A 13,437-nucleotide genomic window follows, 5' to 3' on the forward strand; every position below is an offset into this window, starting at 1 on the left:
TGGGGACATTAATTCCTTCTCCAATCTTGAGGTCCAAAGCCTCTAAAACTCGGGACACGTTTCCTCCTCGACGTAACGTCCGACTTAGATGCAGCTAATAGACGCTATAAAGTTACCGTGGCTGAAGCTCACGGAGGCGAATCCCGTCAAGCTAGTTAAACTTCGGATAAAAATGCGCTCGTTAATCTCTTCGACTTGGTGTCTCGAGTTTAACGCCGTCGTCAAAAATATCTGATATGCCTGCATCCTTTATTGTTACATCGTTTTTCATTGTCTATAACTATTTACGAATTCGTATCACCCCGAGGAATTTAATCTTCCTCTAGAAATCCCCTGGAACCTGCATCAAAGATAGAAAAAAAAAAAAAACGGATAAAACACAATAATTTGTCCCGGGCAGTGATCAGCAGTAAAGCTTTTCAATTGTAATTAAATTTCAACATCACCGTCGTACAAAATAATTCAGTCTGCAGAATTTGCCAGTTTTGTTCCAAGGCTTGAGAATTAAAAAAAAATCAATTTCTCACATGTCCTATAAATGTAACTAACTATTACGTCATTTTTGATCGCTTAAGTGGAGTAACTAACTTCTATATAATACATGCGATGAAAATAATCAAATAAGAAACAATTTGCAACGAAGTGATCCGCATTGACCCTGATAATATGCTCGACAGACGAATCTTATATAACTCGACGCGACAATTTAACATCACGCAGTAGACAAGTTCAAGCGTTTAAACACCAGGGTTAAGTAGCGTATACATAGTAATCGAATTATCATATATTTGCGAAAAGTTTGACCTGCGTTTCCTTTGGCATGACATGAGTTGATTTCATACGAAATTCGGTTTTAAAAATTGAAAAGCATTAAATTTTCTCAAAATTATGTTATTCGTTCAAAGTTATTCTATTCAGATATTTAATTTCCCAGCTATTAGAGAAAAATAAATTTGGCTGAAAATTCTAAGCAATATTGTACTGGATTTCACGTTTACCTCTACATTGTACAAAATTAAAAATTTTAAATCATTAACCTGCATGACAGTTAAGTTGAGAAGATTTAAAAAAATATACAACAATAACATGATAAATGATCCTAAAAAAAAAAAATTATAATTTCTACGACCTTTGTTCTCAGAAAACAATGGAACGTAAGCTAATTTGGGAATTGGAACACACCCTGGTATTTCTCTGAACTTTCGAGTCGCCTTAGTGATGTAATAATAATAATAACAACAACAACAATAATAATAATAAGAACGACAACAACAACGCTAAAATTTCATGGGTAAAAAATTTTTACTTGTCATTATGCTCGTATACACGCGAAGCGGAGTATTGCAAAATATTTTATACGAAAATTGCAAAACTTATATGCAACCTAAATTCACTTTTTCTGACACATATATTATATGAAGATATATTTTTATACAAGTAACGTTATATAGTTAATTTTTGAACCCATTACATTTTCTTTATAGGATGTGTAAAAAAAATTTTTTTTTTCGGCTTATTTTGCGGCCACTCCTTACAATTTTAAGACCCCAAAGATTGTATTATGAGTTGAGAACAAGATGTTTATCCAATAAACAAATTTTTTTATTGCACACTTGCTATTGTTTATAAAAAAAAAATTATGAACATATGATTTAAGTCGCAAAACTATTACTATAAATAGAATTGATCTGAATTGTTACGTAGAACACGATGGTGTTGGGTAAAAAAATTTCAGCTCAAAAGTGTTCATAATTTTTTCATTGTGGTATAAAAAAAAATTTGAACATTGGATGAAACATTTGTTTTTAACCTCAAGTACAATCCTAATAGTCTAAACGTTCTTTTCCTCCCAAAAAGTACGTCATAGGCGGTAATTAATTGACTGTTGTAATTTGAAATGTCTAATGAGCGGCAGCTTCTCATTAAACTACAAAGTTTGGTCCGCGCGAGGATATTTCTTTCTACCAAAACCAAAGTTTTTAGGGTTATCAGCAAACAAAATGGTTCCTTTTTGATACACCTTACTGCTTGATCAAAGTTACAAATGAAAAAAAAAAAAGTTAACAAATGACTCCTTAATTTTATCCTCGACTGGGGAGACGTTATAAAATAAATTTCGAAACAAATAACATGAAACTTCTCTACGAGCCGTGTGGAAATAAAATAATAAAATTTGGAGAGCACTGACCGTACTCACCCGCCGAGTTGCTAAGAGACGCCAGCGTCGCTAGGCCTTGTAAATTGGCGGGGTTGATTTCCGGCGGACTGGGAACAGTTTGGGGCGCTGCGGGTGCCGGCGTTCCTCCCCCAAGACCGAGATGCTGCTGAAGCAGAAGCTGGTGCTGAACACTGGACAGAGCGTTGGCATTCGCCGCAGCGTTTGCAGGTGTGCCAGGATTCGAAGAAGCTTGAAGCTGCTGCAGAAGTTGGAGCGAGGCCGGCGCCAACGAATGCGTTTCGTTCTGAAATGATGGTAAATAGTTTTATACAACGCGAGCATGTTGACCTGCATTTTTTCGCGCGTGTTTTCCGTGCACAAGGTAGCCGTTTCTACGACGGTCGAGTGAGCCTGCGAATGCGCATGTGCGGAGTACTGCAAAGACCACTTCTGAGTCCTAGGAGTTGAAAGTGGCCTTTTCTGCACTGCGCGCATGCGCTGCGGCGAACAAATCTGAAGTTGCGCAACCCTAACCTCTAACCTAACCTCAATATCGTGTTTCGTGAAGAAACGCGTAACATACTCTTGTTATATAAATAATCGTCTGCGACAAGGAGGCGACGGTCTTTTCACCTTGCACATTTGCAATATTCGTATTAGGCTCACGTTCGACTTCCATTGCAAACTTAAGCTCGACCCGAAAAGACCGGGTTTGCCTCCTTGTTACACAATATACTATTTTCAGGCATTTGCAATTTTCACTGGTTTGGAATTTGAATTTCGAAGGCACGTTAAACAAGAACCTAACTTAAAATCCATGGTCTTTTGTTAAAGTATGTGCGTGTTTATTTTTTTACTCACGGCAGATTCACCTAAAATTTTTACTCAGGTTCGAAAAGCATCTTCGAAACATATGGGTTTTTTTTTTCAATCGCGGAAAGCACATCACTTCAAGTTCCACTAACTTGTGATGAACAAGCACGTTCAAATTGTGTGGAGTCACAATAAAGAACATTTTTTGTTTGAGCTTCAAAAAGTTGATTACATTAAGTTCTGCTCAAAACAAAAATAGACGTTGACCTGATACTGAAGTTGAATACAGTTCTGAAGCACATTAGTACGTGTTTTTTCACAGTGATTTTTCAGCGTCGATTTTTTACGTCAAGAACATCCGCAGTTATATTTTTTCAAAAGGGTAAAGCTAAGGTTAAATTTGGCATGACTAATGCTCAATTAACAAAAAAACAAAATAGCGATAAAATGATAACTTTGGAATTACAAAGAAATAAACCAGTGCTCAAATCGTTGAAAAGAAAACGAAAAAAAAACTTCGTCTTCAGTAAAATTTCAGTGAAATCAAATGTTTTAAATAATTGTTTGGTATCCGGAGAAAACGGTGAAATTACAAGAGAAAAAATATTAGTCAAATATCCGATTTGAAAAATACGAGTCTGCTCTCTATTTTCATTTACCAATAACAGGTTGAAATAGTTTTGATTGGATAGTTTCAAGTTTCTGAACTGAATTACAAAAATTTCGAAACGTATTTAGGGAAAATTTGCAAATAAAGAGAAAGAGATGAAAAGCAGGTCAGAAAACGAGTCTGGCGGGTTGTAAGAGAATGATGGTTAATTTAAAAAAAAGCGAATATGTAGTTCCATCGGTTGGTAGGAGAAGCTGAAAGGTAATTTAGTTATTAAAAAGCGCGAGGGTAGAGTTCGCTGCATGGCTTCAGCGTCGAACCGAGTCGACGATATTCTCAGGGACGAAATCATTCCGCCGATAATTTCGTTTGACGAAGTAATTAATTACGCAGAATTTTGTTTCGCCCAGGTTTCTTGACTCCACGTTTCCTCTTTGCTGGCTCCCTGGCCTTTCCTCTTGTCATTGGAAAAGCCCGAGTCCCTCTAAGTGCTTTGACATCGATGTTGCAGGAAGAAGTACATGCTGCTGAAATTCCCCCTGCATCCTCGCTTAATTAGCTGTACGGTTTAAGCTCGGAAATATGAGGATGCCAAAGGTTCCTTCAAAAGGATCTGGACTGCATTTAGGAAGAAGCCCTTTCAATCAGCGACTGTGGGAAGCTTGAAAACTTCTGTTATCAAAAGGAGGAAAACCATGATCATGAGGAACGAAAACGTTTCGCGATAGAGAACTGAATTCCTGGACTGGTAACGACTGCAAAATGGCCGCTACTACCGCATCAAGTCGATTGGAAGTTCCGTTTCTTCTTCCGTCGTTGTAGTTTCCACCTCAGACTTTGTAGGACAGTCTGCATCCTTTTGTTTAGGTTAGTTCCAGAGGGATTTGAGTCTCGAATAACTATTTCACAGCGTGTTTATCACTGTCACCATGCACAGTAAGACAAGCAGCCAAACCAAAAGGTTTAAATCGTTGCAACGATAAACTTGATGGTTACTGGTGATGTGTCGGTATTTTTGATGAGAGTCACTGGTTTTTTTGATGACAGACTTAGCGATCGGATCTTTTCATGGTAATGACAGCAAAACTTTCTTGGGAAAAGAATTTGACTGGGAATCAGGGGTTTCATTTTTTGACAAAGATAAGTAACTTAGAGTTCAACATCTCTTTGTCTTGGAAAAGGATTCGAAAGCCAGGAATAAAGCTACTGCAGTGGCTTTCGATACTCACAGTCGTGAGGTAGTGAGGAGCCATGTTGACACCAGCAAGGTTCCAGAGGTTGGCCTGTATCTGCTGCATCCTCTTCTGATCCTTCTCTTTCTGCGTGTCAGCGAACTTCACAACCAATGGTGACGAGCATCCCTGAAACGAGAGGAGATAAATGTTTTGTATTGTATTTGTTATTGTCAGAATATACAGGGGTTGGCTTCAGATGCAGATGAAACAGCGGGTTCGAGAACGGAGGTGAAGAAGACGGAAAAGTACGACATTGCATAGTCGGGTGGAAAAATGGCAATCGAAAATGCAATCATGCCGGTTAATCAGTTTACGCTCGAGTTACACGCGAGACGAAACTTCGTCTTTTCCTTCCGTGCTTCTGTAACTGGAAATATTCATGATATTAAAATGGTGTCTGCTCCTGAATTGCTTCGAAGAAACAAGCTGAGCAGCAGAAGTAGCCAGAATCCTACAACGTCTTCGCATCCAGACGCTATGTATAACACTCGACGAGATGCGTATAAATAAATGCATAATACACTCCCACTTCTCCAACGCTCCTCTAACCGTGCATGGAAGATTTTAAAAAATCAAAAGAGAGCAAGTGGGATTTCAGACTTAGAATGCACCAGACTGGATTATTTCGAAGATCTGGATTCAGATAACAAGTTTCCGCGTTCCAATCGAAGTTAGAATCTCATCGATCACTATGCGTTACAAATGTTCGTATTTCTAGATTACTTTCTTCATGCAGTAAATGGTTTGACGTACTATAGAATCAGCCTGCAGCCAATCATGAGAAAATTGAACTCCACTATTCCATTTACTCGCATACAACAGTGACAACGGGTATGGACCTTTCGCCAAATTTTCATTCCCAAATGGCCCTCAGCATGATTTTCAACCTGGATTTGTATTTCGCTGATAAAAATTGTAAGTATGAAAAGTTGATGCCAGATCTGGGATGCCTGCAGTGCATGAATCAATATCCGAAAACACTCGTGTCTCAAATCGCTGTGGTTTCAAAGCTCATTTTTTCACAGTACAAGAAATATTTCACAATTGTTCAAACAAAATAATATGTAGAATAAAAAATTTTCTTTGTATTTCGTTTTTTTTTTTCTTCTAAGAATGAAGGAATTCTCGGTGGTTGATAATATCGACATGTTGCCGACTGCTGATTGGCGGTTCCGTTTGCATCGAGAGTCGGTACGAATGTTCGCAACACTGTGATGGCTTATCGGAAAGTGATAAAAGACACCGAGCAGTAACGGAAAGTGGATAACGTCGTAGATCATCGGGCACGTCGTCGTGTCGTCGTAAAATTGTTTATTTCAGAATGCAAGTCCGGTCACGTAACGTCGCGCGGTTTCGTACCTATAAAAATAGTCATCGGCCTCGTACTAGTCATTGTAGTAGTTCGCGTTGTCGAGCGACAGTTCTAGCTAGCTGCGTGCCGTTTCTTTTCAGCTAAAATTTTGGATCGTTGCCACAGGCGTTCACACCAAAGCCTCTCTATAACTTACCTACAGGTCGATTCATCCACGACTAAAGACTCCAATTCCCAAGAACGAATCGACTTCGTCAAAATCTGCACTTCCATTACGGAAAAAATACTCCCGGGGCAAACACTCAATTTTAAGTATGAACCCTGAACTGATCGTTACGCCAAACTGTTTTTGAGTATTCGTCCTCAAGATTTCGGAGTTACTACTCAATTTTTAGGGTGGTCCTGGAATTTGTTGCGTACGCCTAACTATTTTTATGAGTGAATCTTTAACGTTGAGTTTCGGGGTTAACCCTTAATGTTGAATGTGTGAATTTACTCCCAAAGGTTGATTATCCTGAAAATGCATTTGATTTTTTTCTCCATGATTTATCTTTTTATTTCTGACAATTTTTCGTCGAGTTAGTTTCATTAGAATAGATTAAAGTGCATTCCCTTGAAAAACTAGTACGGAGTTTTTGTAATCCACATGCTTCAAATCTTGCGTTTCACATTACTGAAACATTCTGTAGCTAACGTTCTGGATCCATTACAGAGCGATGAGCAAAGAAGTTATGTATGAGTTGGACAGCAGAAATGTAGGTACAGGACGACAAGTTTACACCGAGATGTCTGTCTTCCGATTGATACGTTTACATCAGCGGTAAACCCTGACGGATAATAAACGCCTCTATAACGATATTCGTATATGTATGCTTGGAGAAGTAAACTCGCGCGTTTCATCACTTGTGCGTATCAAATAAACACCAAGCACCTTTCGTTTTAAAAGTTCAAACGATAGAGAAATTATTTTATGTCTCCGAAACAATCGTTCTGACTATTCATATAATCCCGGTGATTAATCACCATGGAATTTTTCTTTTCCCAAATGATTGTGTATCGAAAGACATTTCAGAAAAATTGAAAAGAACAGGATTGCGAAAATTTGATAAATCAATCTTGCACCTTGCGTAGAACTAATACCATCAAATCTTTGCGGTTTTTCGGAGAACATAAACATTTCTGTGGCTATCAGCAGGTCGATTTTGGATCTTCTTTATTCTCGTAATTTATTTCAATTATTATATTTCGTTATTCATTCATAATGACGTAGAAAGTGAACACGGAATTTGTGAACGAGGCAACATGACCCAGGATAAATTCACAAAGTATTCCGCAGTAGAGAAATGAAATTCTCAACCATTTTTCCCACTCTTGCAATGCAAAATGGGCCAATATTTTAAGGTTAGCCTAAACTAGACCTGGACGGGACATTTGAGTCGAAAAATCCGACGTCTGAGACCTAAATTAAACGGGGAGAGAACTATGATTCCAATTGTATAACGGGAACTGAGAACTGTAAAGGAGAGATATTATGTTGATAAAAGAAAGTGGATTCACATCCGGACAATTCCTTTAACCCAATAATAACTGAATTTCCATAGACGACCCTACAATAATCAGAATGTCAAAAATTGTATAAGAGGAAACCGCAACCCCGGAAAATTATTTGCACGATTTTTACTATCAAGAAATTCGGGAACACTGTATAATTTCAGGATTATCTGCGTTGAGTGTTGGAATAAATTTGAGCAATTGTGATCATAAACTACAAAGTTTTAATAAACTTGGCGATTGAGGAAACAAGTTCCTATTTTAAGAGATCGGCAGTAAATATTCTCATGAAACTGAATAGTTTTAGAAAAATGCAGTCGACGAACTCTCAATTGTGATATGCAAATGTAATTGTCCAGGGTTTCCAACCCTCTGTAACACGGTTTCATTTTCACCGGAACGAGGCGTCGTGGCAATTCATGGATGATGGAAAAAAAGGAAAACGAATAAGGAAAAGGGTAATTGAATCGCTCGGGAAATAAGTATTCCGTTTATAGGACATGAAAGTGAATCGATTGAAATCCGCGCGATTGTGATTAGCGATGGAGGATAATGTAAGTAATCGGAGCGTTGAAACCGGTGCACATGACATGCAATCGCATCGAGCGCAGAACTCTAAGGTTCAGAGATAAAATCAACATGGCGTTGGTGCAGCGTGGCACATGGGCACAAACTGCGTGGATGCTTATGAATATCGACGATAATAAAACGCTAATGCCTCGCAACGCGACGACGCAATGCTCAAACTAATTTGTTATTCCAGCTCGCGTTGCCATGGTCTAGTTAGCACGTGACTGTTAATTATTCAATAACGACATCTAAATGAAATCGAAGCAATAGTGCAAACCCAGTACAAACTCTGCAGTGACTTTCCAACAACTTTTGAATACATATACGGTTTATTTATGAGTAAACGTCGCAGTATGTTGTGTTGCCTATCACTGAGGGTAAAAAATATCGGTAAAACAGACTTACCGAGACCTAATCACTTCGGTAAAGTCAAGCCATCTAATCACTTTAACGTCACTCCGAAACGCGATCACCGAACGCTTCAGCACAGATTATAAGCAATTGAACAGCAGCTTGAACAAATCAACACAATTTGGCAACACGGGGCAGTTCTAGCTGACCCGAGAGGACTTGAAACGGTCTGTTTTACCGATGTTTGTTCCCCTTAAGGGTTGGCAATTAAACATGCAGCGGTGCTTACTCGGAAACAGGCTGTATTCGACCTTCCTCATAAACACTGTATACTCATATTTTTTGAATGGTTAAAAATACGATCAGCACGACTTTCAATCGACTCAATACATACTCGTAGAACATTTAACGACTCTTTTTATCTTCTGAAGCCCATGAGACAATTTATGAACCATACTGCATTCGATCTGATCGAACTTTTGTAAGAAACGGTCTACACTTTGCTCGAAATTAATTTCTTCGTAGATCTTTTCATCAATTTTTGTCCCAGTTCAGTGATTCACTTATGCTTGCATCGAGTAATTCAAGTCCTAAGCCATGATTCGTTAATGTGGTAATTTTGATCATTTTAATAGCCACTTTAAAGTCCCTTGTAGTTTAACCTGGCTTCAAATAGAGGTTGAGGACAACTATCGCACTGTGTTCTCCTTTAAGTGTGGAATGAAGGAAAGGAATTGAAGATACTAAATCGATTATGCTTACCTCCATGGTCTGGGAGTGATGCAGCGACTTGATGGCGTTGATCGCGTACTGTTTACTCGCGAATGTCACGAAGGCACATCCTTTGCTCTGACCGGCAGTGTCTCTGAGGACAGTACACTCTTCGATTGCACCATAAACTCCGAACATACTCCGCACGTCGATTTCACCGTACTTCTTAGACAGCATGCCGACGAATAACTTCCGTTCTGAAAAAGAGATTGGACAACGATTATACGAAATGCGTAAGAACGAGATCAGCATTCTATTGCCCGAAAATGGAAAATGTGATTCATAAAATTGGGTTTGATGCTGATTCATATTGTAAAAAACGACAAAGGCCGATTGACGGTGAACTGGCGAAGAACCAACGAATTGCATTTCTTTAGATTTTTTAATTTCATATCTGAGGTATTCGAACAATTTTTCTCACCGACGCGCAATGACAGGCTTCAATAAGTAATGAAAAATGACAACGAGTAACAAGAAACGGGAACGAAGACGCCGGCGTTTTTGCCAAACGTGACTAATTCTCTACTCAATATTACAATTGCCAGATGAAACGAGGCAAAGACAGACGAGTGATTAGTTTATCGTGACGTGTAACACGAAAGCGAAACAACTGAATTTGAAAACAGACTATTTTATTTTCTTTCGGGAGCACCAGTGGTATTATTGTTTCTATAAAAATCGCATATTTATTAAGGAACCTGTTCGTTCCCAGAAATTAAAAAAAGTAAGTAAAAATGAGAATATTTGTTTTTACCTACATGAGAGATTATTTTAGAAATTACGGAAAGTAATTTAACCTTCTATTCATTTAAACCGAGATTAATAAGAAATACGAAATTGAAAACCTAGACAGAAATGAATAAATTTAATAAAGAGTTAAGGTAACGCACCAGTTCAATATTTATTTAGGTTGAGCAGAAAAAAGCGAACGAAAAAAAATTTTGAAAAAAAAACAGGAAAGAAAGAAAGAGAAGATATGCAAATAGACGAGGGAACATTCCGATGGAAAAAATGATCTCACATATATGTTCTATAAAAAAAATCAATCGAGATGACCAAGTGAAAAACACTCAATCACCTGAGAAAACTTAAAGGAGGCGAAATGAAGGCCGAACAAGCGTGACCGCTTTGCAGTTAAGTGATTGAATAATAACGGGCGTAAAATTTTTTGAACAGTAATTATATTATAATCTCGCTTTCATGAAAATATCAGTGGCAAAAGAATAATTGGCAGTGAAGAAGAGCGGAAGAAAGGCGGTTAAAGTTCCTGAATGAGTTTACCGATCGGTCAGAGAATGTGAGAAGGATACAAGAAGAGAGAAGGAGAGAGAAGGAGAGTTAGAGAGAGAGAGAGAAAGAGAGAGAGAGAGAGAGAGAGAGAAGAGAAAGGGAGCACGCTTTTCGTTCAGAAGCTGGATTCGATCCTCGGCGTATAATATAGCTCTATATATCGGTTTAATTAATTTTCTACCCTCGTCAGAAGCCCCAGTTGCGAATTGTTTGACCTGCCCCGGCACTCTCGGCGGTCAGTTAATTTCTCCAATAGCGAGAGGCGTGGGACTGGAGAAAATTATTGCATCCGGTTGAAAAACAGGGGTAAAATATTAAAAGTGGCGACACGACAAAAGCTTGTACAGAAATATTCATAAGATGGGGTATGATTAGCAAAAGAGAATATAGAGGTTTACTTGTTTTATTTTATTCTTTACAATTTTCTGAATCGGTGATGCAAAAATAAGCTATCAGGAGGCAGAGAATTGATTACTCTAGGCTGCTTCTATGTGTGCAAAAGTTGAAGATTTCGTGTTTCATGAATGAACAGTGAAAGTCTTTGAAGAGTCCGGACAGTTTACTGATATTTTTAATGCGAGAATCAATGAAACTGGTTTCTCAAAATGTCTTGAATTATCTTTAAAAGTGAAGTGCCGAGCTGTTAACGACTTTGATTTGAATATTTCAAAGCTTTTTTTATAAGACTTTATATCAAATATCAACCGACTAATCGTGCATAATTTACATGTTAGTATTCGAAATAAAATTAGTGCATACGAATTGAAATCCGAAACGTAACAAATTGTAAATTTTTTGATTCATTTTTCAACACTTGTTTTTATTTTTGTCATGATTCGGATTGCATAAAATATTGCGTAAAGTATCAAAGTGATTGTAGAATTTCATCACTATAAAAAAGTACAAATTTCTATTAACACCGGTTTAAATGCGCTCAGAGAAATCATAGTCAAAAGTTTTGCTCACAACCTTCTATCAATTCCGATATTTTTCTACCGATGATTTGACAATAAATAAAAATCGAGGGTGATCAGGAATCGAATGGAATTCCAGGAAATGATCCACTTCGCTGATTGAACCGTGATTGGAAAGAGTCTACGAATCGGGAAACCAGAATCCATGTTTTTTCTTCGCACGTAATTTTGGATCTGACTTTCCACTGGCAATAACCCACACATGCAAGTCACTAATTCAGGCAGCAGTATTTCGGATGTGGTCATGCATCTGAAATTAATCAATACCCGACAACGATCGCCGAAGTAAACCCCATGGAATTGGAAACACCCTGAAAATCCATCCACGTTACGTCACGAGTTCAAAACGTTTCGAGCGCCGAACGATCCAACAAGCGACCAAAACCGGAACCGAAACCAAAACCATTGTGCGTTGCGGGGCGTGTAAGCACTCATTAGGGAAACGAGACGTGCCCGCGGAAATATATCGCCGTGCAGGGACAGCAAAGGTGGACCAAACCACGCATTCATACGTTATTAGAAAATGTCCTCATGACGTCCGAGTCTGGTTGTTGGCGCCATTTTAACACCGCATAACATAAGTTTTTAATTATATTTGAGGGAAGTCGTATTTGGAGTTTCAAAATTACTCAAGTCACATAAATTAATTAAACATAATAATATATACGTTCAACGGTTACCTGTCAGCCTGGTTGCATTGATTTGATTTTTCTCCACCAGATGACGTATTGCAAAGTGACAATCGCAAACAAGAGAGAGTCGAAACAAAAGAGTGACGTTGGAACAATTTTTTACTTCTATTATAACTTGTACTCGGAAAATTTTATTTCTGCATTTCTTTGTAAAATTACAGATTTTATTTGATAAAAACTGATGATTCCTTCGAAATTTGTTTCAACTTCACTTCTTTTTTATCAAACAGAAGTCAATTTTTCAACAGGTACGTATTCAAACAGGTTTTTTTCTGGCCGTGACTGGACAGAATTTCATTTCGCAGTTGAACGATTGATTAAAACCGCAAAACCGCAATTGATAATTATATTGATTGGGATCAGAATACAGTTTTTTTTTTCTTGTTTTAACCTACATTTTATTGACAGACTAGATGGATTCTTTTACGTTTTCACATATCGGTATAAGTTCGCTCCTTCGATAATCAATGATTGATGCACAACTTCAACGAAATTTATTCCAACATTTCAGAATACCTTGAAGATCATTGAGTCAAAATTTAACTTCATTAGTAGGTAAATACTTTCGACCTTTCTAAATTAATGGAAAGCTTCTTGATATATTTTCAGAAGATAATTGCAATTTAAGGAGATTGAAAAATCTCGAGTCGAAACTTGTGAGTCAACTTCTTTTGTAAATAAAATACTTTTCACCTTCCTCGGTTAGCCACAAGCCTTTTTCTATTTAATCGTCAAATCAGCGTCTTTGAAACAATATTGAAAAAATGCTTACAGTCTTGAAAGGGATTGCAAAAGCTCGAGTCGAGACTTGAGTCGACTTCATTTGTAGATAACATATTTTTCACCTCTATAAATCAGCTAGAAACTTTTTCTGCTTGATCATGAATTCACCGTGTTTGAAACGATTTTGAATAAACGATTGCTGTTTCAAAAGGAATTGCAGAACCTTGAGTCGAGAATCGAGTCAACTTTATTTGCACACAGTTTCACAATTTTCTACTTCCATCGAGTCATTGACCTAGCAAGCCGGAACAGCATTCGTTGAAACTGCGAGGCGAGGGTGAGTTACAGCTACAGTATCGAGTTACGGAAGGTCCATTTGTTCCCTGG

The 13,437-nt window shown here is 37.9% G+C and overlaps 1 protein-coding gene across 14 annotated transcripts in view; it reads right to left on the minus strand.

Annotated features, from left to right (window-relative positions):
* The window catches only part of LOC124210981 (CUGBP Elav-like family member 2), a 370,442-nt gene that overhangs the window by 26,225 nt on the left and 330,780 nt on the right, over nt 1-13,437 (minus strand). For 12 of the 14 annotated variants that reach the window (XM_046609533.2, XM_069133280.1, XM_046609534.2 and 9 more), the window contains 3 exons: nt 9,363-9,568; nt 4,811-4,942; nt 2,189-2,462 (listed from right to left, as the gene is read on the minus strand). In XM_046609533.2, coding sequence (XP_046465489.1) covers nt 2,189-2,462; nt 4,811-4,942; nt 9,363-9,568 — 612 coding nt within the window. The remainder of the gene's footprint in view (nt 1-2,188; nt 2,463-4,810; nt 4,943-9,362; nt 9,569-13,437) is intronic. The other 2 variants (XM_046609542.2, XM_046609535.2) reach the window with 1 other exon arrangement.

This window comes from Neodiprion pinetum, chromosome 2, assembly GCF_021155775.2.
Source record: "Neodiprion pinetum isolate iyNeoPine1 chromosome 2, iyNeoPine1.2, whole genome shotgun sequence".
Classification (NCBI taxonomy): domain Eukaryota; kingdom Metazoa; phylum Arthropoda; class Insecta; order Hymenoptera; family Diprionidae; genus Neodiprion; species Neodiprion pinetum.